Genomic DNA, 25,436 nt, shown 5'->3' with positions numbered 1-25,436 from the left:
TTTATTGCTTCCTCCCCTTTGGCCATTTTGACCACAGAGCTGTGGGTATCGTTCACCTATGCTTGCCATTAGAGGAATGACTGCACACTTGATTTATGTAGAGACACGTTAGAGTACAAAAGAAATAATTTCTGGTTTACTCGCCAAATTGTTAGGATGGAATGGCCTGGATCATGGAAATATTAAAGCTCCCTTGAATCTGCATAAAAGTCGCTCCCCCACCCTAAATAACTGGTGTCTTCCTGTTGCATCAGGAATTACTACGCAGCTTCTGCCTGGAAGTTGTAGAATGCTGCAGGGATTCAGATTGGAAGGGCAAAATGTGAATTGGTGCGTACCTAGGCCCATCTAGCCCCTGTCTGGAACACCTTAACGAGGATGACTCTTTTCCTGGACTTGTACACCTGTGCGTGGTGCTGGAAGAAGATGCTGCACAGCCCAAGAAGGCTGGCTTTGAGGCTAGGAGTCACCATTTCTGAGTAGACTGGGCAGAAGTACAAGTGGTCGAAGCTGAATCCTCCTCCTGGTCTTATATTTCAACAGTGCAGACAAGGCAGCACTGTATCCGCTGACTTGCTGAATGATTCCCTTTCCAAAGCGATTCTTGCAAATGCAGAAATTCAGATGGTGAGCAGTGAGGGAGGTGCAACATTCTGATGGATCCCCATCTTCCTCTGATAGATCCTAGTGAGTCAACTGCCAGCTCAGATATGAGTCTAATAAGGCTCAGAAGTTATGGGAGGGCCTGCTTGGGACATGACTTCTATTTGACTCATAGTGGGGAAGGGATATGGCCTTGGTTTATGCTGAATTGTTCTCTCTACCCCCTGAGAAACAGCAAAGGTAAATTTCTAGGATGGAGTCGGAGCTCAGCTAGAGACAGCAGAATATTTTCAAACTCCAGCAGCTGGTTTCCATCTGACATTTTCCAGTCAGAAACTTGTAGGTTGAAGCTCAGCCATCGTTACAATTAAGCAGTGTCAAGTGCCAGTGCCAGGAAAAGCATTAAGGTAACTTACCACGATCACCTTGACCAACATTACTGTACACATCTAGAGCTCTCCAGAAGTATTCAGTGTCAAGTCCAATAAACTTCAGCTTAGAGAGATCTCCTGAATCGGTAATCCGACTCCTATGTTCCCTGAAAGCATCCAGAGCTCTGGAATGCAAACTTTACAAACAGAAGTGCCCGAATTTTGTTGCCATTTCAAACAGTTTCACAAGGATGATGTTGGGGCTATCAGATTTGGGCTGCAAAAATTTGGTAGCCTTAAGACAGGTTATTCTAGGCTGGAGTTGTTCCCAAGATCTTGTACAGGGAAGCAAGCGTATTGCAATGGGGGTTTAAGAAGTAGCAAGAGGTAGTTGAGATCAAAAGACAACCAGTGAGGATATAGGAGCTGGTTCACACAAGACAATAAAGGATTCTGCACTGGCAGAGGATTGAACTAATTGATCTTCAACATCCCTTCCAACGTTTACATTCTGTGATTCACCCGGGCAGGTGGCCATATCTGTAGAATATGCAAAGCTTGGAGATTTGGAGGCAGGGCTTGGTGGCTTTGTGAGTTGTGCAAATCCAGCCTGCTTGGTTAGCTTCGGGTCCAGTGTATTGTCCAAACCCTCAGAATTGATTAATTGGGTAATCAGGTTAAGCATATTGGTTAAGTGCAGTCCTTAAAACTTAACCTTTTAGTTGAGTGTGTTGTGCGAACCCAACCCGTGTGATTTGCTTGTGGTTCTGTGTGCCATGTGAACCCATTAATTGTCCAAGCCATGTGTTTGGTTAACCATGGCTGACTGCATTGTGCTAACAAAGCCAGGGGGAAGAGAAGTCTTAAGGACAGTGACATGGCTACAATCAGTAGCCAAGGATCATGTACAAGAGAGTTCAGGAGCAGGTTTCAAAGCGCCTCCATAACCAAGACTTAGTCACAAATTGCCCAACCTCATTTTAGCCTAGTCTAGCGTGTCACGTAAAACCAGCTCTATTGTTTCAGCATTGGTCTGTTCACCAATGAAGATTCTCTGCTTCAGCTTCCAAGTCTCCACCCAAACTTAATTGTGACCACAGAGCAACCCACTGGGATGCACCAAATGGACTGGCTCCTTGACACAGGAAAGTTATTCTCTGGAATTGTCTGCCACCAATTGTGTGATGGCCACCAATCTGGATGGCTTTTGAAGGGGGCTGGACAAATTCATGGACTGGGCTATCAAAGGTTGCTTGGCTTGATGGAGCTTTCTACCTTCTGAATGCTCTGAATCCCACAGATGTGGAGTGCAGGTTACCATCTCCCATCTATCCTTTTGAGATTCCAGAATGCATCTGATGGCCGTTGCGTGACACCAAAGGCCAAAGCGGGTGGATCCTTGGCCTGATCCAATTCCAGGGCTCTTCTTAGGTTCTGATGACCTGCTACTTGAGGGAGGAAGAAGATCTGTCCTAGCTTCCATGAGATTCCTCCTGTCTACCCTTTCCCTGGCAAAAATAGTGCCATGACTCACTCTCTGGCCACACAAGCAGCATTACTCTAAGGGAGTCATCACAGCAATGAATTCTGAGGTGACCACCACAGCTGGCTCTCCAGGCAGATGCCATGGCCATTTCACAATGCATTGCTATGGGAGCCAGGCTTGCAAAAGGCCACTCGACCGTGGGGAAGCAATGCTGGCCTTTTCATCAAGGCAAAGAGGAGACACAGTTGGTGCAACAGAGCACTTGAATTCACTTTGCTTGCCCAACCAGCATTTGCAGAAGTCAGAAAAGGCATGTGGGCAGGTGAGGGCCAATTGAGGCAGGCAAAGCAATGCAATGCAGCCAAAAGTCTGCCCAGACATAGCAGGAATCAAGTACAGTAGGATGGCAGAGAGGGGTTAGCCTGTGTCAGGGGACTGCAATGGTTGCTCTGCGAGGCAGTCAGGAGGGGAACAAACAACTGAGTGCAATTCAATGCCGGTCCAGCACCTGAAACATCTCCCTCATCTAGCCTACCAGCATGGCTGGCCCTGACAATTCACTAGTCAAATTAATAAATACAAATAAGTAAACATGAGGAAGGTGGAGATTGCCAAAGTAAAGCAGGGCTTCTGCTTCACGCATATCTGCACAGTTGCTTTGCAAACAACACCTGCTGGAATTCAGAATTCTATGCAAGTGTGTGTGTGTGTGATTCATACACATATAAAACAGTTTCCAGTTCTTATTAGCGTTTCCACAGCTCAGTGGTAGGAAGTTGTGTGTGCAGAAAGTTCCTGTCTCAGTTCCCAGGAGTCTCTGCTAGGAGGGAGGTAGCAGGATCTCACCTAGAAGAAACAGGCCAGAGATCTTAGAGGACCGTCTAATGGGGTGGGCTGGCTGCATAGCGAGTAGCTTCATAATTTGGAGAGGGGAATCTAGCAATGATAACGGAATGGTTGTTGCCTCTGCTGAAGTGAGCAGACAATTGTGTTCTCTGTCAGTTAAGCACGCCTCTGAAAACAAAGGGGCTTTAAACACGCAGCCTCCACTTGATCATTATGCCTCCATTTCTTTCAAAGAACGTCAGGTACTTCTTTGCTTTTATCGCCAGATGGAGGGTGGCAAAAAAACTCTGAATCTGCAGTTCCCTTCCCCAGTGACCATTTTAAAGACTGCTGTCACTAATTACAAAAAAGAAGGGAATCCTTCTTTGGCCCCAAACCAGCCTCAGTGGCATGCCAGCCAGCAGGAAAAAAGGACAGGAAAATATCAACTGGTCTCCAAGCCCATAATTATTGACTTACTTAATTTCCATCCTTTTTTTCATCCCCCTGCGAGGCAGCTGATGTCAAATAATCAAGTGCCCTTAAAGGTTCTGGCTATTTAATTAAAGTGGGCAGTTATAAAAAGGTAATTTAAGACAGCACTATAGTTAAAACTACAGACAATTGCTCACTTGGGGGAGGGGACGGTGTGGGGGGGATGCTGCTCCAAACCAGTAAGAACCAAGAAATAATATTGATCCCAGAATGCAGAATCTCAACAAAATCTCGGCTTTTGTTGTGATTTATTTCAAAGGAATAAATTCCTAGTCCTCATGGACCCACAGGTTGCCTTGAAAATATGCAGGTGGTTTTGGATGAAAACTCAGCCCGAGGGGTTGAACGGTACAGAAACGTGGGAGCTTTTGACCTCTGAAACCTGAACAAATTATGCAGAAAGAGATAATGGGTGTTTCCTAATATTTATTTATTTAAAGAACTTGTATCGCCACCTAGCTTGCATAGTGCTCCTATGCCACTCCCAATAACCACTAAAAACAAGAATAAAAATGGAACACCCCTTCCCACCACAGTGCAAACAACTCTGCATACACTGGCTCATCCTCATCCTCATCCTCAGCCCAGCCCAATGCTTGGAGGAAGGGCCAGGTCTTCATGGTACAAAAAAGGTACGTGCCTTCTGGATCTCAGGTAGGAGGCTGTTCCTAAAGGCTGGGGAAGCTGCAGAGAAGGTGCGCCTCCCAAGTCCCATCAGAGGATAGCATTTAAGGGAAGGGACCTGGAGTGTGCCCACCCTACCTGACCTCGTGGGATGGGCAGATACCTTTGAGGAGAGGCGGTTCCACAGATAACCTGGCCCTGTGCCCTGTCAGGCTTTAAAGCTGTAGCCAGCACCTTGAATTGCACCCGGAAAGCAAGTAAGAGCCAGGGCGCCTCACACAACAGGGGAATTGCAGGGCACCCAGAACTGGGTGCGCTGCTGCATTCTGGACCAGTTGCAACTTCCAGATGGTCTTCAAGGGGAGCCCCCTGTAGAACTCATGGCAGTAGTCCAATCAGAAGATGTCTAAGCCCGGGTGACCATGAGCAATTTCTCTGCAATCGGGGTTGCCTGAGCAGAAAAAGTCTCTCTCCTCATCTTCTGCTTGTTTCTTTCTTGCAGCCGAAACTGACCCTTGCGATAACGACCCATGTTTGCACGGGGGCACTTGCCAGTCGAGTGGAAACCTCTCCAGCTGCAGCTGTCCTCCAGGATTCACGGGCGAGAACTGTGAAATAGGTGAGGGGACGGGGGGTAGGGCAGGAGCCTCCCTCCAAAAGGCTTACAGGAATCAGTTCCCTCCTAGACATCTCTCCTTCCTTCCAGGGTATCTTCTCCCTCTTTTTGCATCCATTGCTTCAGTCCAGCGTTTCTCAAACCTTAGCAACTTTATGCTGGGTGGGGGATCCTGGGAGCTGAAGTCCACAGAGCTTAAAGTTGCCAAGGCTGAGAAACTCTGCTTTAGTCTGTCCTAAGATGTCAGCAGATGTTGGCCTCCTGGGGTAAGCCAGGTAGGAATCACCACCAATGAGCTAATTCTACTTTATTGTAAGGCTACATTGACAGAATCTCGCAAGTCTGAAAGTACAATCCCCCCCTTCCTTTTCAGCCTAAGAAACGAGGGAGGGTCCCTTCTGAGCCTCTTGCCCCGCCCACTATCCAGCTGCAGGCTCTGCTGTCTCTTCTCTGCCGTTCCCTTGGAAGCGTCTCTTGGCTCTGCCTCCCAAGGCCTTTCCCACATACCATCATATCAGACCAAACTCAAACTTGGGAGGGCATTTCCTCCCAAAATCTGCTTTGTAACAAAGCCCAGCCAGCCCGGCTTTTGAGCTTCTCACTCAGTGCCAACGGAAGCAGCTGTGTGAGCAGATTAAGAGGAGACATGAGAAGCATCTTCAAATACTGCAATATCTGCGGGGCCAAGAAGGGGCCAGCTTGTTCTTTTTAGCTCCCAATAGCAGGGTTTTGTGAAGACAATGAAGAAATAGATGTTAAACTTTAGCGCAGCCTGAGCAATCTTGTATAAAAGGAAGCGGCTTTGGAGAGCTACAAGGGGTTGACAGCGATGCAGCGACATCACACAGCCAATCGAGGCCACCCGCAAGTTGTGTTCTCATAGCATGCTTACACCAGATCAGTTAAAGGCCTAGTGGCCACATCCACACCATATGCTGTGCTGATTAATTTTAACTTTGCTTAGATTTGTTATGACTGAACACAGAGTTTCTTAAAGTGTGGTTCGAGGACCCCTGGGGGTCCCCCAAGACCGTCTTGGGGGTCCATGAAATCAAAATTATTTGCCAGCCTACGCTGAAAAACAATACAATATTAAAATCCCATCAAACAATCTTGAGAAGCAGTAGCGGCAGCGGATGTGTCAACTTTTATTTTTATTAGGGCAAATACCAATAAATAATCAGGGATGCGGTGGCGCTGCGGGTTAAACCGCTGAGCTGATGAGCTTGCCGATTGGAAGGTCGGTGGTTCGAATCCGCGTGACGGGGTGAGCTCCCATTGCTAGTCCCAGCTCCTGCCAACATAGCAGTTCGAAAACATGCCAATGTGAGTAGATTAATAGGTACCGCTTTGGCGGGCAGGTAACGGCGTTCCGTGTAGTCATGCCAGCCACACGACCACTTCTTTTGGAAGTGCCAAAAGAAAAAGAAAAGTTACGTGAACAGGAAAATTTGTTTGACTTAGTAAAATGACTGAGCTGATTTGCTTTGGAGGAATTAGGTTTTGCCTCAAGCAGACCTGGTCAGAGGCCCCTCCATGATGAATAGAACATCCTAGAGTGACAGGTTCTCTCTAGGCCAGCATTTCTCAACCTTGGCAGCTTTCAGATGCATGGACTAACTCCCAGAATTCCCTAGCCAGCCTTGCTGGCTGGGGAATTCTGGGAGTTGAAGTCCACGCATCTGAAAGCTGCCAAGGTTGAGAAACACTGCTCTAGGCACTCTGGCACTGCCACCATTCTAGTTTTATAACCAACTCTTTGTGGCCATCCACAATCCTGCCTGCTGCGGCATTGACCCAGGGCTCCTCTGCAAAGGCTGGGAGGACTGTCAAGATGGGCTGTGTGTACTTTGAAAATGAATCAGAAATGCATGGAAGCTCCTGTGAGCCCCTCTGTACTCTTCATGAAACAGTCCAACTTTTTTGAGGCTTCTGTGTCATCCTAAGGAAATAATAATGTTGGTGCTTTAAGAAATTTAAAATTCTTATTTTACCGTATTTCAGCTTCATGCAGAAGCCCGAGAAAGCTTGTGGGTCTTTAATCAACAGCACCAAGGTGCTGCTCTTATACTCAGACTGACTCCACAAGGCCCCAAGGACTCTTTTCCAAATCGTGATCCAAAGCTGCACAGCCATAGTTAATGGATGCCTAATCAGGATTGCTGATTTACGGGCTGCGTCATCCTTGTCGCGCAAACACAGCCATTGACTGGCACTAGGTATCGCCTTCCAGCCAGCCAGAGAAGTTTCTCATCTGCTTTAAAAAGAACTCCTTCACTTTGGGAGTTTTATTTGTTGGTGTGAGGAGCTGCAAGCCGTGCTGTGACCATTTGCCCATGCAGAGTGAGGGCAAGGTGCATTGCCCTCACTCAAAACTGACTTTGCTTTGCAAATCACATAGCCAAAATCGGTAACCGCTGGTGATTTTTCTCTCTTTGTACAGGCAGGGCAAGCATCTAAAGTGGCCTATTTAACCTAATCTTTGGGGGAAGGCTTCACCATGAAAATATTTGCAGGCAAAGGCTTTTGATGTGCCTTTACTGGAGATATTCTTGACACCATCCCCCCCACCCCCATTTGACAGTGCTTTACCACCCCTTGCTCTGGGTTCCTAGGAAAGAACCAGAGGCCCCCCAGCCATCCAAAGAAGCAAGGCTTGATGTTTCACACCAGTTTTATGCACATGCTCGGCCGTCATGCTCCCACATCTGTGTCGGTGCATCCATCTGCTGGATTGCTGTGTGGTTAATCTCTGCTCTGGATGCAGCTGGCTACTGCTCCTGAAACGTAGATAAGCTCTGAGGATTCATCTCCAGCCCTGAGCTGCCCACGTTTCAGGCCAACTCGTCTGCACAGGCTACATTTCCGAAGATATCTCTGCACATTCATCGGTATTATTTCTCTAGGACCTCAATTTCAGAGCCGCTGCCAGGACATACACAGAGAGTATCCAGAAGTGTGGCCAAAAAAGGAGTCAAGACGGTGGCCGCGATGATGCAATTGAAGCTCTGCACTTTGTTTATGTACAGCATGTTGCGTGTGCATCATTGCACCCTGCAGATACCCCTGCGCACAGGTCTTATAGAAAGGGGCACCCACACAGGAAGTGCGGCCTTGCACGTGCAACAGGGGCAGGGTTTCGGCTGCAAGGCTGAGCCCAGCACCTTGCAGTTTTTGACACACAGGAACTGCAGGTGTAGTGAGAACGACTGCATCCTTTCATTAGGGGGTTCCACGCCGTCTAGATATTTCCAACTTCCCACCCCGTCCTCAGATAGTAAAGCTGCCCCCAGCATCGGATTCGCTTTCTCTCCTAGAAAAATAAATTGTGGGCGAAAAAGCGGAGGGGCTTTGGTCTCATGGTTTTGACCGCCATCTTGGCTGTTTTTGACACCCCTGAACACCTGTCTGTAAGTGTTCAAAACAGCTGCATTTTTTCATTTCACAGCTGCCGCATGATTCTGGGAACAGGGAATTGCCGGTGTCTCTATATCTGTGACTCCTGGTGCCCCAATGCAAACCGAAGGGCTGTATGGCGTTTTCAAATAAATAGTAACAAATAATTGTCGATGGGAATTCAAGCACCCTTTCCTCCCTTTTGGATCCTCAAACTGGATTTGCCCAGGATACTTTCAGAACCCAGACTATTTATTTATTTATTTATTTATTTATTTATTTATTTATTTGCACGCGCGCGCGTGCGCACACACACACAGACATACTATATATATATAATTTTTATTAAAGATTTTTAAAAAGGAGATTAAAAACTAACAAGAACTAATATAAGTAAAGGAAAGAAAGAAAAGAAAACAAAGAAACCAAAAGTGCAAAAAGAAAGAACGAAAAAAATAGAAAGAAGTAGCTTCCTATTTTCTTTACAGCAATTTTAAGTACAGGTAGTCCTCACTTAATGACCATTCATTTAGTGACGGTTTAAAAACCGACTCACTTATGACCATTGCAGTATCCCTGCGGTCACATGATCATGATTTGGGCACTTGGCAACCAATTCACATTTATGATCACCACAGCATCCCACGGTTACGTGATTGCCATTTTCGACCTTCCCGGCCAGCTTCTGGCAAGCAAAAGCAATGGGGAACCGCGTTATTCACTTAACAACCATGTGGATTGCTTAATGACCACGGTGATTTGCTTAATGACTGCCACAAAAAAGGGGGTCAGATTCGCTTAATGACTGCTTCACTTAGCAACCAAAATTCCGGTCTCAACTGTGCTTGTACAAATACAAAGTTACCTCTTTCTCTATGGTTACAAAAAAAAAACCTCTCTTTTTTCTATAATCTATTCTATTTTTTCTAATTATCAAAAAGCATAAATCGTAAGTTCACTTTTCTTCTGTTACATGAAAAAAGTCTGTAAGGGGTTTCCAGTCGGCAGTAAACAGAACCCAGACAAGCTGAACAGGGATTTGTGAATTACATGCAGCAGGAATGTCAAGGAGGCAACACCTTCAGACGGTGCCCTCTCCTTCTCTCCACAGACGTCGACGACTGCTTATCCAATCCTTGTCAGAATGGCGGGACCTGCATCGACGAGATCAATGCCTTTGTCTGCCTGTGTCTGCCCAGCTATGGAGGGAGCTTGTGCAACCGAGGTGAGAGGGGGGCTCTGGCCGTCCGTGGTTTTTGCTCAAGTCATTCAGGCAAGGGACAGGCAAAGGGCTCCAGAGCATGTTCGTCTTCCCTGGGGATCTGGTAGAGACCACAGCGATGTCAAAACGATGGCATGCAGGTCATGATCACGCAGTTATGCAATGAGTCAGTTGCAGCGCGAGGTGAAATTGCAGAGGGGCAGAACTTGAGCTGTTTGTGCAAGGTCAGCATGACATGCATGTTGCCACAGGCCCCACCCCCATCGATACCCATGGCTGTTAAAATAAAACGGAATTCAACTCCTGATGCCTCCATGGAGATGTAATACCACCTACCTCAACGTTTTTTTTTCGAATTCCCAGTCTAGTCCATAGCTAAGAGGATCTCTTGGTGGTCTCCCATCCAATTGCTAAATAGATGGGGCCCTGCTTTGCTTTTCAAGCTCAGACAAGGTTGGCAAGGAAACTACATTGTTTGTGTGTGTGTGTATACACACACACATACATACATACAGTATGTGTGTATGTATGTGTGTACTACATATATATGTGTATAAATGTATGTATGTCAATGTACATACATATGTATGCATATCCCAGATCTGGGTATGCTGAACCATTTTCCGCTTAAGGAAAAATAGATAGTTTAAAAGATCACAGAGGAGTATTCATTTAAAAAACTACAGTAAATTCAGGCATGACCTTGGGAAGAGAGTTAAAAAAGTTAAGATGGCAGCTACAGCTACATAGCTGGGGTCCCATCCCTTTTTTATACACATCGTGCATGCAACACAACATAAAAAGGAGTGGGGCTTTGATGGCACTGTCACAATTACCTCCTCAAGTTTTTTGATACACCCCCTGCCCTCCTCCCGCAAATGCCCTGAGTAAGTTCAAAACACATATCAGACAAATTAAAATTATGCACTAAACTATGGATCAAGGGACTTGTATTTACAATTAAAATTCAAGGCCACAAAATCCAGTGAAAATTATGTTTGTACTTGGGAGAGACTACGATCAGAAAACTAAATCTTCAACAGTGCTAGACAGGTGCATGTCTAGCTACTTTTGGAACTGAGGGAATTATAAAACGAAGAATAGAAATGCCAAAAATTCTCTGACTTTTAAGAAGCAGTCGGGAAGATGGAAGTCAGGAGTGGCTTAAAAACAGAACTGGGAGTTCTGTTAGGAGCAAAGTTGGATGCAAAACATTGGATGCAAACTTCTGAGGGTTCTGTAATTATTGGATTTGTGTTGGAAAATTAGGAAGAAGCTGCAGAGAGATTAATTGGTTTGTGGATAAATGAGAAGAAATAGCATTACAAAACATACCTCTGTCCTAGCCAAATTTGACTGACGCAAAGTAAGTGATGTGGAGGTAGACATTTGACTCCTTTGGAAGTCACCACTATACAACTATGGAAAACGAACCTCAGACCATTCAAATTAGGGATCCCTTTAATCAAGCAGTAAGTGCCAGAAGCTGTACAACGCCCAGCATCTGAAACAGTTTTAAACAGGGGTGAGAACGAGGGGAAAGAGAAAGATCATTATGTGAGATTATAGCAGAGTGCAGATTTGAAACTCTCATCTTCCCCATCCTGGTGTGACCTTCTGCCCAGTCTGGAGCAATGTCAGAGATAGTGCTGAGGCCGAGAAAGAAAGGGAAGTACCCCTACATACCAGCGATCAGCAGATAGGAGACCCCGTTACCACCTTATCAAAGTCCATCATGCAGAGTAAAAAAGATTCAAAAACTCTGGCGGCTCCACCTTAACGAACTCGCTGTTAAAGGACTGGAGAGGTTCCTGTCACAGGTCTCTGGATTCTGTACTATAACCCCTAATTCTTAGCATTAAAACTCATTAAAGAAGGTCTGGGTGAATCTTGTCTCTTTAACTGTGCTCTGCTTGGCAAGGATGCTAAATGGCTGAGTTCACCCAACACTATTAACCTGGTCGTTGAATTAATCCACCTTCTGGGTCCACTGACCCTTAAACTAATCAAGTGGGTTGAGTCTGCACATCCCATTACCGCAAGCTGACTACTAAGCAAACTTGGCACTTTGCCCAAATACAGCCTCTCCGTCTCAAACTAATCTGGTTAAGTCAGCCGTATGAATCCAAACAACCACTGAGCATCGTTTGAAACTAGAACGCTGCCTCCGTTTCTCCTGGAAGAAGCTGGGCACTGAACCTGGAATCCTCTGTACAGAAAGCATGGCTTTGGGCTGAGAACACAAGCGTGCCCCCTTTTGCACACAAGCACGCACACTCCCTCCTGACTCAGAGGGAAGGTGAGAGTGAAGGACCAAAAGGCTCCATTTTTTTTCTGCTCCACTTGTCAGCCGGGGAAGTCCCAGAGAATTTTTGTGTGGGAAAATACCACCTCAGCAGCTGGAGAGAAGGAACCCCGTCAGCCCAGCCTGGGCCTTGAACGCCTGTCTCCTTCTGGCTCAAGCTGCCTTCAGAGGCAGCTCATCCCGGGATGAGAAGGGGAAGGTGCCTCGTCTGCCTCCTGCTAAGTGGACCACAGCAGCAGGAGGCAGGGCTGCTGATCTACCCACGCTGAATGATGAACAAGGCAAGGATCATAGGCCGCTCCACTTCTCTGGAGGCTCCACCCCAAACCTCCATCGCAGACGCCATCTGGGTCAAAATAGTTAAAATGGCAGCCAAGACTGTGATCAAAGCCCTGCCCCTTTTGTGCATGTGTTGTGCATGAGCCACACCTAAAAAGGGGGAGGACTTCATTTGCAGGACCACGGCTGCCGTGATATTTTATACACACACCCAATCACCCATGGATGTACCACCTGTGCCACCAGGTCTTTTTTCCTTTGATCTCCAGAGTGGGATTTCTGACTGGATCTTAGAATCCAGTGATCTTCTAGGGCAGCCATCTCCAACCTGGTGCCCTCTCATCATCATCATTATTATTACTATTACTATTATTATTTGCTATCAAGTCATTTTTGGCTCCCAGCAATCACATAATTCCTGGGAAACCCAGCATACTGGCTGGGAAATCTTGAAATTGATTTACAGGTAGTCCTTGTTTAGCAACTTCAGCATTTAATGACCGTTTGCAGTTACAACGGTGATGAAAAAGTAACTTTGTGACCAATCCTCATATTTACAACCTTTGCAGGTCTGTAAAGCAAAGGAAAACTGAAGTCAGATCGTAAACACAATTGCAGTTTCACTTAGCGACCGGTTTGCTTAATGACCAAATTGCTGGTTCCAATTGTGGTCGCTAAAAAAGGACTACCTGTATTAAAACAATTTATAGGGCATTCGCTCACTAGAGTAACTCTGGGTGGCTAATAAGACATAAAAAACAATAAAAAGCAATAAAAAACAGACATACAATCCAGCTGTCAAACCCATCCTACCATCTCCTAAAATGGGCATGTCTAATATCCTGGCCTGAATGCCCAGGAGAAAATCAGATTTTTAATGCCTTCTGAAAGACTAGCAAAGTTGGGGCCAGGGGTGTTTTCAGGGAGAGGGTAAAAAAAGTCAAAATGGCAGCCACAATCTTGCAGTCAAAACCCTGCCCATTTTATGTACATTGTGATATAAAAGGGTTTGATCACGTGTTGGTGGCCACCATCTTGGCTGCTTTAAACCCCACTTTCCTTGTGGACACCCCTGGTCGGGGCACATCGGAGGGGAGACTGTTCCTGAGGCGGGCACCATCACAGAAAGGCAGGCTTCCTAGGTCTGGTCGGATGACACTGATGCAGAGAAGGGAGCTGTCACATGCTTGGCCTGGAAGGGCATACAGGATGACCAGAGACAGGCAGTCCCACAAATCAAGCCCCAGATATGAGTGGAGGGACTGGAGTGGAAGAAAAAAAATCTGCCCTAAGGGGTTTGTCTGTGTGCCTTCAAATCAGCGTTGACTCCTGGTGACTGCCTGGACTCCTCCCTGCAGTTTTCTTGGCAGGATTTTCAGCAGCGGTTTGCCATTGCCTCCTTCCTGGGGCTGAGAGAGAGGGACTGGCCCAAGGTCACCCAGCTGGCTTCGTGCTAAGGCAGGACTAGAACTCACGGCCGCCCTGTTCCTAGCCTGGTGCCTTTAACCACTGCACCAAACCGATTCTTTTCCTAAGATGTAACCGTAAGAGGGAGGCTCTCGCACCACTGGGGGGAGATTTCATCCCGTTCAGGGTTTCCCCTGCCAGAGAATGCCATCGTGACCACACCGCTTCCCAGCGTGATCGTACCTTCCAAGAGCTCTTAGGTTCATCCGTTGCAAACTGGTGCACTTTTTAAAAAGGAAAAAAAAGCTGGCCTTTATTAGTTGTGCCCCATTTTATGCTTTTTCCTCCCTTCAGACACAGAGGGCTGTGACCACACTTGGCGCAAGTTCCAAGGTCACTGCTATCGCTACTTCGCCCATCGGCGCTCTTGGGAGGAGGCAGAGAGGGACTGCCGACGGCGGTCAGGACATCTGACCAGCATTCACTCCTGGGAAGAACATAATTTCATTAGCAGTAAGTTGGAAGTCTGGGAGAGGAAGGGAGGGAGCAAGAGATAGAAACCAAGGTGCAGCACAAGGCTAGGTTCACTTATCACAGAATGTGGTTACTGCATACAGGTAGTCCTCGCTTAACGACCACAATTGGGACCAGAATTTCAGTTGTTAAGCGAAGCAGTCATTAAGTGAATTCAACCCAATTTTACAACCTTTTTCAGGTGGTCGTTAAGCAAATCACCACAGTCATTAAGCAAATCACGCAGTTCCCCACTGATTTTGCTTGCCAGAAGCTGGCCGGGAAGGTCGACAAGGCAATTACATAACTGTGGGATGCTGCAATGATCATAAATGTGTACCGGTTGTCAATTGCCCAAATCATGATCATGTGACCCCGGGGACGCTGCAACAGTTATAAGTGTGAAGATTGGTCTTAAGTCGTTTTTTTCAGCGCCATCATAAGTCCAAACGGTCACTAAACAAACGGTTGTTAAGTGAGGACTACCTGTAACCCATTCTCAGGGTTCACACAAGACATGAAATCCTAAACCCACCAAACAGGCTGAACGGGCAGAACAGGCCAATTTAATTTACCAGCCTAACTAACCAAGCTTAGCACATCACATAAGTGCAGCCCCTAATTCTTTAATGGAGCTGGTTGCAGCTTCATGTGGATTTGATACTGGGAAGCAGCCTGTTGATTGATAACCACATTTTGCCAACAAGCAGAAAGAAAGGGACCCTCGTTTTATAGGAAGAGGAAGAATTGTATAAAAATAAAAAAAAGTCACAGCAGCCAGAGAATCATTGGAAAGGTATAGCTTAAGCCGAAAATATTGCCAGTTTATGTGGACCCTTGACCCCAGCAAGATCCTCCCAATTTCTGAGCAGATTGCTGTGCTCACAATGCAGTGAGGAACCAGAAATAGCAGTCTTAGGAATCTGGACTGGATAGCACCTAAGGGCTTTAAGTGATTATATGCCCATTCCTGAGAGCTGTATCGAAATAGGCATTAATGGACCTCCTTCAAAATTTCATCAGCGGTGTCCTGCTGTATTTAGCAGATTCTCTGCTCACCAGAAAAGGTACCCGGAAATCTAACCCAGAAATGGCACTACTGAATTATGAGCATTGTAAAACAAGTCCTTGCTGGATGGAAGGGGGGAAAAAGTGGGGTGGGTCAGACCACAGCTGCAAAATAACTGAAAAAAGCTTGAAACCATCTGAGTCTGGCCCAAGAGATCACCTGGTGCTGCCATCCGAGTGGCCAATGGGGCCAAACCATGTTGTTATTGTTATTATTATCCGTACAGGTCCATGCCATTTTCTTGGCAATATTTTTAGAATCGCTTTGCCAGTCAGTGTCTTTTTCTAGGGTTGAAAGGGTGTGACCGGCTCAAAGCCACCCAGCTGGCTTTCGGCTATTGTGCCTAAGGCGCAACTAGAACTCACGCTCCCCTGCCTTCTAATCAAGTGCCTTTAACCACCAGACCAAACCGGCTCTCAGTTTTTTTGTATAATCAAGAGGAGGGATGCTCTGTTTAAAACATTAGCACGAATATAAAAAGAGCCATTCTGCAGACTTCGGCTTCTTGAAGCTTCTGGGTTTAAGTCCAGCATGGGGAGCTGAGGGCGTCTGTCAGCCCTATAAAGTAGACCAGACTAAGAAACTACAGTGCCATGTAGGTCAGTATTACTTTTATTGGAAGACCTACAGTATAATACCAGAATCTTGCAAGTCTGAATGTGCTTCCCCTCCCTCCCTTTAGCTCCATGTGAACCAGGGAGGGGCGTGCCTGAGATGTTTTCTCACATTACTTTCTTGGCCCAGACTCAGGTCCCTCTTCTCTAACCATTGCTTTGGGGGTGGCTCTTCCTCCTGTCCTTCAAGGCCATTCTTTCTGCCCTCTACAGCATCAGGACAGTGTGCAATGCACATTCATGTGTGAAAACCCCAAACCATTGCACTACAGATTAATTCTACATGTTATATTGATTTGCCTGCCTGCTCCCTAGTTTCTCAGGCTGTAAAGGAGATGGGGGGAGAACTGTATTTTCAGACTTGCAAAATTCTGTCAATGTACCCTTACAATAAAGTGGAATTAGCTCATCTGGTTGTGATTCCTATCTGGCTAACCCAGCAAGGCCGACATCGATCTTGCAAATCTGAAAATACAGTCCATCCCCCCCCCCCATCTCCTTTACAGCCTGAGAAACTAGGGAGGGTCCCTTCTGAGCCTCTTGCCACGCCCACTATCCAGCTGTGGGCTATGCTGTCTCTTATCTGACCATTCCCTTGGCAGCGCCTCTTGGCCCAGTCTCCCAAGGCCTTTCCCACATGCCATTACACCTCCTTAGAGGGAGGGAGGGTAGTTTTTGCAGAGCAGTAGCCAGGACAATCACATCCAGATGGCAGCAACAAGTTAGGAGATTCTGTATCTCTTTGCTGCCATCTAGTGGTTGTCCTGTCTTTGCAGCCCCGATATGCATCCCTGGCAATTGTGCGGGTTCTTCACCTCCCCATCCCACAAGGCCCTCTTTCAGCAAAATCCCACCATACCCCATTTGGATTGGAATCGCCTATAAACAGCTGCTGATCCGTAAGCAAATCAATAATCCAGGAGGAACTCATGCCCCTGAGAAATGCATTTCTGTTACTCTAAGTTCTTCTCCCCTTCAGGCCTTGGCCACGAGAACACATGGATCGGCCTCAATGATCGCATCGTGGAACAGGATTTCCAGTGGACAGACAACACTGGATTGGTGAGTCTGTGGAAAAGGAATTTGCCCTCCAGCCCCGGTCGATGCACCCGTTTCGCATGCTGAAAGTCCCTGGGTCGAGTCCTACCAATTCAAGCCGCCAAGGAGTGGAGCTGGGAAATTCTCCCAGGGACTCCCACAGGTTGGAACTGGCCCCACCAGGCTCGGTGGAAGAACCCAGTGCTGTAACCCAGCCTGCCATAGTGCAAAAGCCCGTCTTGCAGATAACAGTTCCTGGATTTGAGTTGGTGGCCCCCCCTTGAAAAGGACTCACTGATGGGAAAAGCCCTCTCCGCCTGAATCATAGGAAGCCACAGCCAGTGCAGAGAATATTGGACTGCACGGGCAAATTGATATTCCACTCTCAATGGCTCTGGGCAGCTCACAACAATCAAGGCTACTCCAATAAGATCAATAAAAATAAAAGATGGCAAGTGCAAATGAAGCAAGGGGTCACTAGGTGGGGTAAAACAGTCCAGGTGGCGCTGCGGTGACACGATCAAAGCTCCACCTGTTTCTTATGTGCATTGCATGTGCAGCACACATAAAAAACAGGCGGACCTTCAATCCTACCGTGGTGGCCACCACCTCGACTTTTTGGCCCATACTCCATAGACGCCACTATTTGATGGAAATAACCAAGACGTTTTCCCACTAGCATAGAGGTCTCAGGGAGGGACACAACCCAAGCAGCAAATTATAGACGCGGCATGGCACTGACGCAATGCGAGGGCCACCGCTTTTGTGTGTGCGTGACCAAGGAGCTGATTAGAAGGAAGGGGCAATGAAGGGACCTTGGAAACTGTCTCTAACTCCTGTGCCACCCTTTGCTGTTCGCTAGCAATACGAGAACTGGCGCGAAAACCAGCCAGACAATTTCTTTGCGGGCGGTGAAGATTGCGTGGTGTTGGTGTCTCACGAGACTGGCAGGTGGAACGACGTTCCTTGCAACTACAAACTTCCGTATGTCTGCAAAAAAGATACAGGTAATATACTTACGTGCGCATTATTTTTTTAAGTCCGTCCTTGAGCAGGGGCTTGGGAGAAACCCCACTACCCATTGCTCAGCAGGATTAAATTCCTGTTCCCTGTCAGCCCTTCGAGGGGGGCCAGGTCAGGAAACAGACATCACAAGAAATACTAGAACTCTACTTCGTCGATATCGGCTCTAATAACAGAATCTCAAAAGCCTGACTACATTTCTCCTTCCCTCCTCCTATCAAAAATAGTCAAGGGGTGTGTGTGTGGGTGGGTGGGGGTAATCTTGAGTTTCTTTCTCACACCTTCCTGCTTTCCTGGGCTAAGCTCATGTTTTCACGTGTTACCACCTATTTTCTTCAAAGCCATCTCCATATTCTTCAACTCCTTCCTACACTCCAATCAGCTAATGGGAGAAAGAGAAGCTTGGAGCCAAGTCTTAGAAGCAAATATTGCCAATCTGCAAGCTTGTGCTTTTTGCCTTTTAATCTCTGTTCAGCCTGGGCTTGTGGAAAGATGTGTGTGTTCAAGAGACCACTTTTTCAGACTATTTCCTGAAAAGAGTCTCTAGAAAGGGGGAAGTATAAAACAATAACCCCAAGGACTACAGGTAGTCCTCACTTAACAACCACAACTGGGACCAGAATTTCGGTTGCTAAGTGAAGCAGTCATTAACTGAATCCTACCTGATTTTACGACCTATTTTGTGGCAGTCATCAAGTGAATCACCACAGGCGTTAAGTGAACCACATGGTCATTAAGCAAACCATGCAGTTCCCCATTGATTTTGCTTGCCAGAAGCTGGCTGGGAAGGTTAAAAATGGTGATCATGTGACCATGGGACATTGCAACAGTCATAAATGCAAACTGGTTGCCAAGCACCCAAACCGTGGTCATGTGATCGTGGAGATGCTGCAACAGTCATAAGTGTGAGGACCAGCCATCAGTCATCTTTTTTTTCTAGCACATTGTAAGTCCAAACTATCACTGAATGAATGGTTGTTAAGCGAGGACTATCTGTAGTTGCAATATGTGAGATTATTTTTTTATACCATGGCAACCCATATTTACAGCTTCTTCAAAAAGAAAGAGGTTGATTAAAGCTGTGGTTTTTTTCTGCATCAGGGATTTTTTTCAAAAACCACTGGGTGTTCTTACTCAGGGATCCTAATTTCTCTGCTTTCCAGCTGGTGGAGGCACAAATGAAATAATCCCTGTTGGGCTTGTTTTCTCCGTCTTTGCCTTCTGTTCCCACTATGTTAATTTCCCTTTGAAATTCTCCCATTAAAACTATTAAGCCCCTCAGTTGCTTATTGGAAAAGTCACATTAACCTCCAGCTGTTTGTGACAGGCCTGAGAAATGGGTCTTCCAGTTCCATGGCTAATGATATATTAGCTCTGATAAAAGTTGTTAATCAAATATAGTAATCCCTCTTCCCCAGCTAGTCCAAGTACTGGAGTATAGCTTCATCCCCAAATGAACCATTTGGCATCAGTTAAAGGTCCTAGAACATCTGAAGATATAAACAAATTGCGTAAGCAGAAAGAAAACCCCATGAGTGTGTCGTCAGAATTCAGATTATTTCTTTCTTTAAACCCAGATTTGTAAAGGATATGGTTCCCCTCACAGCACCCGCATCTCTTACAGTGATAAAATACAGATTGTAAACCTTCTGAGCCAGAGATTCATCTTGTTTGCTTATCACATTTTGTAAAGCGGAGCAATCTCAGGTTTGAATCAGCATCACTGAATGCAGAAATATCCACAGGGAGTCTGAGTCTGATTAAATTCAGGAGGAAAACAGTGAGCTCAGTGTCAAGTCCAGCTCATTTCTTGGTGACTTACATGGACACTTCCATGTCATTTTCTGGGCAACAGGATGAACATGTTTTACTTTTTAAAGGATTTTTATTCCCTTAAACATTCCTGGAGATTTCCCATCCAAGTACTAACCAAGCCTTACTGGTTAGATTTTTGATATTAGCCAAGGTCAGCCAGATATTGTTATCTAGCTGGGCTGAGAAGAGAGCTACAGTGGTCCTTCAGTTCAGTGAAGGCTAAATGAAGCCTCCATATTCATGAACAGTGTATCTCAGGTGATCAGTTTTATCCCTGTGTTCAGGAGTGATAAGAGTGATGAAGCTTGCTCAATTCTTCACTCTTAGTGGATCTGTAGATGTGTATCCAGCAACTCAAGGTTACTAATTCTTTTCAGAGGAAGGAACAAGTGGGTAGATTCTTCTGCAGACTCCTGTGACATGTCTGAAATGTCCATGCCAGGCCAGAACACTTACATTTGCTGAAAGTTGGGTAACTCTTGGGCAGCATCTTGTGAGATCATCTGGATTCTTTGGAGCTTCTGGAGGCTGGAGATGTGGATGGGGCCCTCCACGCAATGAGATCCACCACCTTCTGGCTGCATTCCCATCCCGCTTGGCTGGTCGGGCAGCTGCACAGGATGAAGCTGTTCAGAAGGGATGAATGCTTCTTTGGGGGAATTATTATATTCACTTTATATAATTGAAAATTATTTTAATTTTCAAATTTATTATTACTCAGGTAATCAATGTGTTATTACAGTATTAGAGGTGTCCATGTAATAGTACTATGTGATTTGTCTTTTAATATACCACTGCATTAATTCGTTATTGCTTTTTTAAAATTTGCTGGTCATTGACCGAATACATACATACTACTTGTGGGGGGGGGCAGGGTGCTCCCATCTGCCTCAAAATAGAGGGTAGTGCACCTAGGGCCAGTTTGAAAAAATTTCCAAAATACACAATATGAGTATCAAATCTGATCATCTTTGCTTGTTGCTTTAGAACTTTTCTTTCTATGCTTTTCAAAAACACGTACCACAAAATCGGTTAAGTGGTACAGGTAGTCCTCGCTTAACAACCAGAATTGGGACCAGATTTTCGGTTGCTAAGCGAAGTGGTCATTAAGCGAATCTGACCCAATTTTACAACCTTTTTTGTGGCAGTTGTTAAGCAAATCACTGCAGGCGCTAAGTGAACCACATGTTGTTAAGCGAATCACATGGTTCCCCATTGATTTTGCTTGCCAGAAGCTGGCCAGGAAGGTTGAAAATAGCGATCACGTGACCACAGGATGCTGCGACTGTCATAAATGCGAACCAGTTGCCAAATGCCCAAACCGTGATCATGTGACCTCAGGGACACTGCAATGGTCATAAATGTGAGAACCGGTCATAAGTAGCTTTTTTCAACAATATAATAATTCCCCCAAAGAAGCATTCATCCCTTCTGAACAGCTTCACCCTGCCCAGCTGCCCGATCAGCCAAGCGGGATGGGATTGTAAGTCCAAACCATCACTAAACAAAGGGTGGTTAAGTGAGGACTACTTGTAGTGAACAGCACACTAACCAGACATTGCAAGTCCCAAAATAGAAATTCTTGTTACAGCTATGGACCTCAGGAATCTGATAATATTACCGAAGCAAGCAAAGGAAGGTACTGAGTGAGCGAGTGGTGTGACTATCAGCTTATTGAAATTCTAAGTGGTAATAGTGTACTCCTTGCTCCAGCTCACCCACTCAAGGGTTAAATTTAATTTCGCAGAATTGTTGCCTTATGACAACAATGGGTGCTGATGTATTTTAAATTGGGATTCATAGTATATAGGGTGAAAACGTCTGAGAAAAGGAAAAAATGTCTGGGGCTAAAAATCGTAAGCATAAAGCTCAAAAATTCAAAGGAAAAAAGAAACAGAGGGCACCTATTTGAAATTCCAAACAAAATTGGAAGATGTGCCAAACCCTAAGGGGCTCCTGAATACGACTTTGCCTCGGGCACCAAAATGTTGAGAGACAGTCCTGGGTGCACCTTTGCCGGAAGAGGCCATTGCCTGACCCAGCCACTTGGGAAGAGTCAAGAGGGTGGCTGGGACCATGCCTTAAGGGGCGGGGCTTAAATTGCATGGTTGCAGCTGCCATCTTGACTTTTTTGACCCAGCCCTGGCAGATGCCCTGCTGTAGACAGTTATGAGACGGATTGCGGCTAAGTTTTATGAACCGTTCTTCTTATAAACTGCTTTCGGCTTGTTGCAATAGGCAGTTGATAAATTGATATGATAAATACGCCTCTGAATATTGAGTATTGGGTGAGGCCGTTGCCTTCGCCATCTGCTGGTGGCAGGGGTGTCCACAAGGGTGGGGGTCAAAAAAGTCAAGATGGCAGCCACAACGATGCTACTGAAGCCCCACCCCCTTTCTCTGTGCATTTAACACACACACACACACACACACAGGGACCCTGCAGCTACCCTGGCTGGTGGGATGCCATGTGTTGTGACTTCAGGATCACAAGAAACACAGAAGAATTCAAAAGACTAGCCAGAAGGAATTCACACTAGTTGTACTAGACTGAATTTCAGGGGACCCACAGCTGCCACCATCCTGTCTCTACTCAGGACTATAATTTCCTCACTCGAGTCGTTCAGTCTCAACAAGACGAGCTTTTGGCCTCCCCAGAATTGCTCTGCAATGAAAGAGTGTTTTGTCCTGGGTTTTTTTTTTTAATGCTAGCACAGTGGAACTTCCAATGCAGAGGTAGTCTACCTCAAATTACCAAATGGAAGACAGGAATTCTATCAATCCCTGGCTGTTGGGAGGGAGCTTTTCTATGTCTTCCCCTCTACAATGTGCATTGTCTTGGCAGTGCTGTGTGGGCCGCCCCCCCTGGTGGAAAACGCTTCCCCGGTTGGAAAGAAGAAGCAGAAGTACAGCGTCCACTCGACCATCCGATACCAGTGCGCAGAAGGGTTCCTCCAGAGACATTTGCCCACCATCAAATGTCACATCAACGGCCTGTGGGAGAACCCCAAAGTCCTCTGCACAAAACGTGAGTGCTTGGAGTTTGCTCCAAGCCCCCTTTGGGGGCTGCGCTGAGGCAGACACTCGCCATCGCTTTCCGGGACAAGGGTGGGAGTCGCTGGTTGGGGCGCTGAGAAATCTCCACAAGCAAATCCCTTTCTCTTCCTTCCTGTTTGCCCCCTTCCTTCCTTGGGCAGGACTTCAGTTGCCCTGGAGAAGACAAGCTGGGAAAGTGCTCTCAATGCCTTTAGCACCGCACTGAGAACCAGCTCTTTGGCTCCTTGGGGTCAAAACAGTTGGGAGGAGGCAACAGAGGTGGCAGGGAGGCAAGGAAGAGAGGTACCAGAATATGTGGATCCGGGAAGAAAAGTTCTTGAAAAGTAAACCCTCCAGGTCATCTAGTTCAGTTCCTGATGAAAATAGGGACATGTTGACCTGCCTGCCTGCCTGCCTGCCTTTTCTCCACTTCCTGCTCCAATAGCTATGGGATTTCCTACTGGTCTCCCATCCAAGGTGTGACCAGGTCTGACCCGCTTTCTTTTTGAGATCAGCCAAGGTCAGCTGGGTGCTCCCACCTAGGTCAGGAAGCAAAATATTTGGGGGCTGGCACTGGGAGAAAATAGGTAGATAAATGTATGCACAGTATGGACCAATGAGTTTCTTATTTATTTATTTATTTATTTATTTATTTATTCAATTTATATCCCACTTATTTTTTGTACAACTCCAAGTGGCATTCATAATGTTTCTGCCTCTTCTTCTCACTACAACAACAGTCCTGTGGGTTGGGATGGGCTAGGAGAGGGGGAGTGGCCCAGAGTCACTGAGGCAGCTTTCCTGCCTAAGGGGAGACTAGAACACACAGTCTCCTGGTTTCTAGTCCAGCACTTTTTCCATTATGCCCAACTGGCTGACAATCTATATTGTTTGCACAGACAATGTCTTTTAGAAGAGTTGAGTACAGATAGTCCTCGTTTAGTGACCACAATTGGGACCAGCTACTTGGTCATTAAGCAAAGAGATCACTAAGTGAAACAGTGACTGTGCTTCTGTCCTCTGCTTTACAGACCTGTGAAGGTCATAAATGTGAGGATTGGTCACAAAGTTACTTTTTCATCACCGTTGTAACTGTGAATGGTCGCTCAACGAGGCAGTTGCTGAACAAGGACTACCTGTATGTAGAACTGTGAGAGTAGCTAGTCCTAGTTGCACTTACCACTTAGCCTGGGCTGAGGAACTAATGCCTCCATCTCTCCTTGCCGTTGATTCCATGCAGCCAGACGGTCCCACAGAACTCGGCGGCACCACCGTCACCACCGCCAGCGCCGTCAGCATCACCATCACAAATCCCGCAAGGACCGGAGGAAACACCAGAAGCAGCATCCAAAGCTGGACTGGGTGGAGGACGGCAGCAACTACTTTTAACCACTGACCCCAACGGAAGCACAAGCTTAGATCCCTTCCCCATTTCTCCAGCCCCCACCCCCGATCTTCCTCCTGAACACCCAGGATGTGACGGGTTTCCATGTGCGATGGGAGCTGTTGATAGCCTCCTCTTCCCCTCCTGTATCTCTTCCCCAGGGCCCACCGTGGGAATGGCACAGTTGCGTGCAATGCATACCCACTATGCATTCATGCAGCTATGCTGAAAACCTGGCACTTTTACAACATGGTCAGCCCCATTCCAGTCAGGTCAGCATGCTTCTCACGGCCCCCGGCAGAGTTGGGGTGCAAAGCCCAGCTTTCTGAGAATTAGCTCTCATTTTCAAAAGAGAAGTTGCAAGGCCTCATCTTGGGTGGCAAAGATCTCCTGGAAAATGGGGGCTGAAAATTTGGAGGGGCAATCCAGTTGCCCAGCAATTAGGGAGCTGGTCTCAGCCTCTCGCCCGGAGCCTCTCCTTCCCACGGCCAACAAGATTAAAACACCTTCTACAAATTAGCAAAACAAGAAGGGGTGCAATGCATTGCGTAGGTATGCATAATTTTAGAGAAGGTGCAGGAAGACCCTTTTCTCAGCACAAGATTCAGAGAGCCTGTCTTGACCCTTCCAAAGGTTGTGGTGACTGGATCCCATCAGCGTGGCATGATCAGGGGATGGGAATTGTAGTCCAAACTACCTGGAGGCCACTGGATTAGGGACAGCTGGCTTAAGGCATCCTCCCTGCTGCCAATTCTCTCCTGCTGCCACTTAGTCAGTTTCTGAAAGCCCCTACCCAAGAGAAGGTGAGGCTGATTCTGTTCGCTCGCTGTCTGCTCCAGGGCTGGGTGACATCTGTCATTCCCACTTTTTAAAGAAGTAGGTGCCCTGAGACCTGGCTTCCTGTAATGGTCTGTGTGAATGGCCTTGGGAGACAGGAGGGAGAGCCACAGACTGGAAAACCGGCATGTAAAAGATGCCTCAGCCCACAGGAGGAGGGAGGGCGTGGGAAACGTACTGGTTGTCTGGTCTGCGGCTCCCCTCCTCCCCGCTTTCTCCGAGGTCATTCCCACATATGATTACACCTCCAGACCAGGCCCATTGCATAAACCAGCTAGGAGGCTCAAGTTCCTTAGGCTGCAAATCTTTCAAGGGAAACACAGCTCTTCTTCCAACAGGCTCTGGGTTTCTCCACGAATTGGGCCTCCTCCCCAGAGACTTCAAGCTCCACCTTTTCTGACCTCATTTTTATTCCCTTGCTTCCTTGGAACATCCATTAGCTAACAGGGCTGAAGGAGGAGGAAGGAACAGACTAGTC

General features: G+C 46.7%; 1 protein-coding gene across 1 annotated transcript in view; it reads left to right on the top strand.

Annotated features, from left to right (window-relative positions):
* NCAN (neurocan) overlaps nucleotides 1–24,513 on the top strand; it is a 59,034-nt gene extending 34,521 nt beyond the window's left edge. The window contains exons 6-12 of the mRNA XM_063294190.1: nucleotides 4,907–5,023; nucleotides 9,528–9,641; nucleotides 13,984–14,142; nucleotides 16,805–16,887; nucleotides 17,726–17,870; nucleotides 22,547–22,729; nucleotides 23,978–24,513. Of these exons, the coding sequence (XP_063150260.1) occupies nucleotides 4,907–5,023; nucleotides 9,528–9,641; nucleotides 13,984–14,142; nucleotides 16,805–16,887; nucleotides 17,726–17,870; nucleotides 22,547–22,729; nucleotides 23,978–24,126 (950 nt within the window). The 3' untranslated portion in view covers nucleotides 24,127–24,513. The remainder of the gene's footprint in view (nucleotides 1–4,906; nucleotides 5,024–9,527; nucleotides 9,642–13,983; nucleotides 14,143–16,804; nucleotides 16,888–17,725; nucleotides 17,871–22,546; nucleotides 22,730–23,977) is intronic.
* Nucleotides 24,514–25,436: the final 923 nt, after the last annotated feature.

The sequence above is a fragment of the Candoia aspera genome, chromosome 1 (assembly GCF_035149785.1).
Source record: "Candoia aspera isolate rCanAsp1 chromosome 1, rCanAsp1.hap2, whole genome shotgun sequence".
NCBI classification, from domain to species: Eukaryota; Metazoa; Chordata; class Lepidosauria; order Squamata; family Boidae; genus Candoia; species Candoia aspera.
Note: the sequence above shows the minus strand (reverse complement) of the source record. Positions and strands in the feature narration are given on the sequence as shown.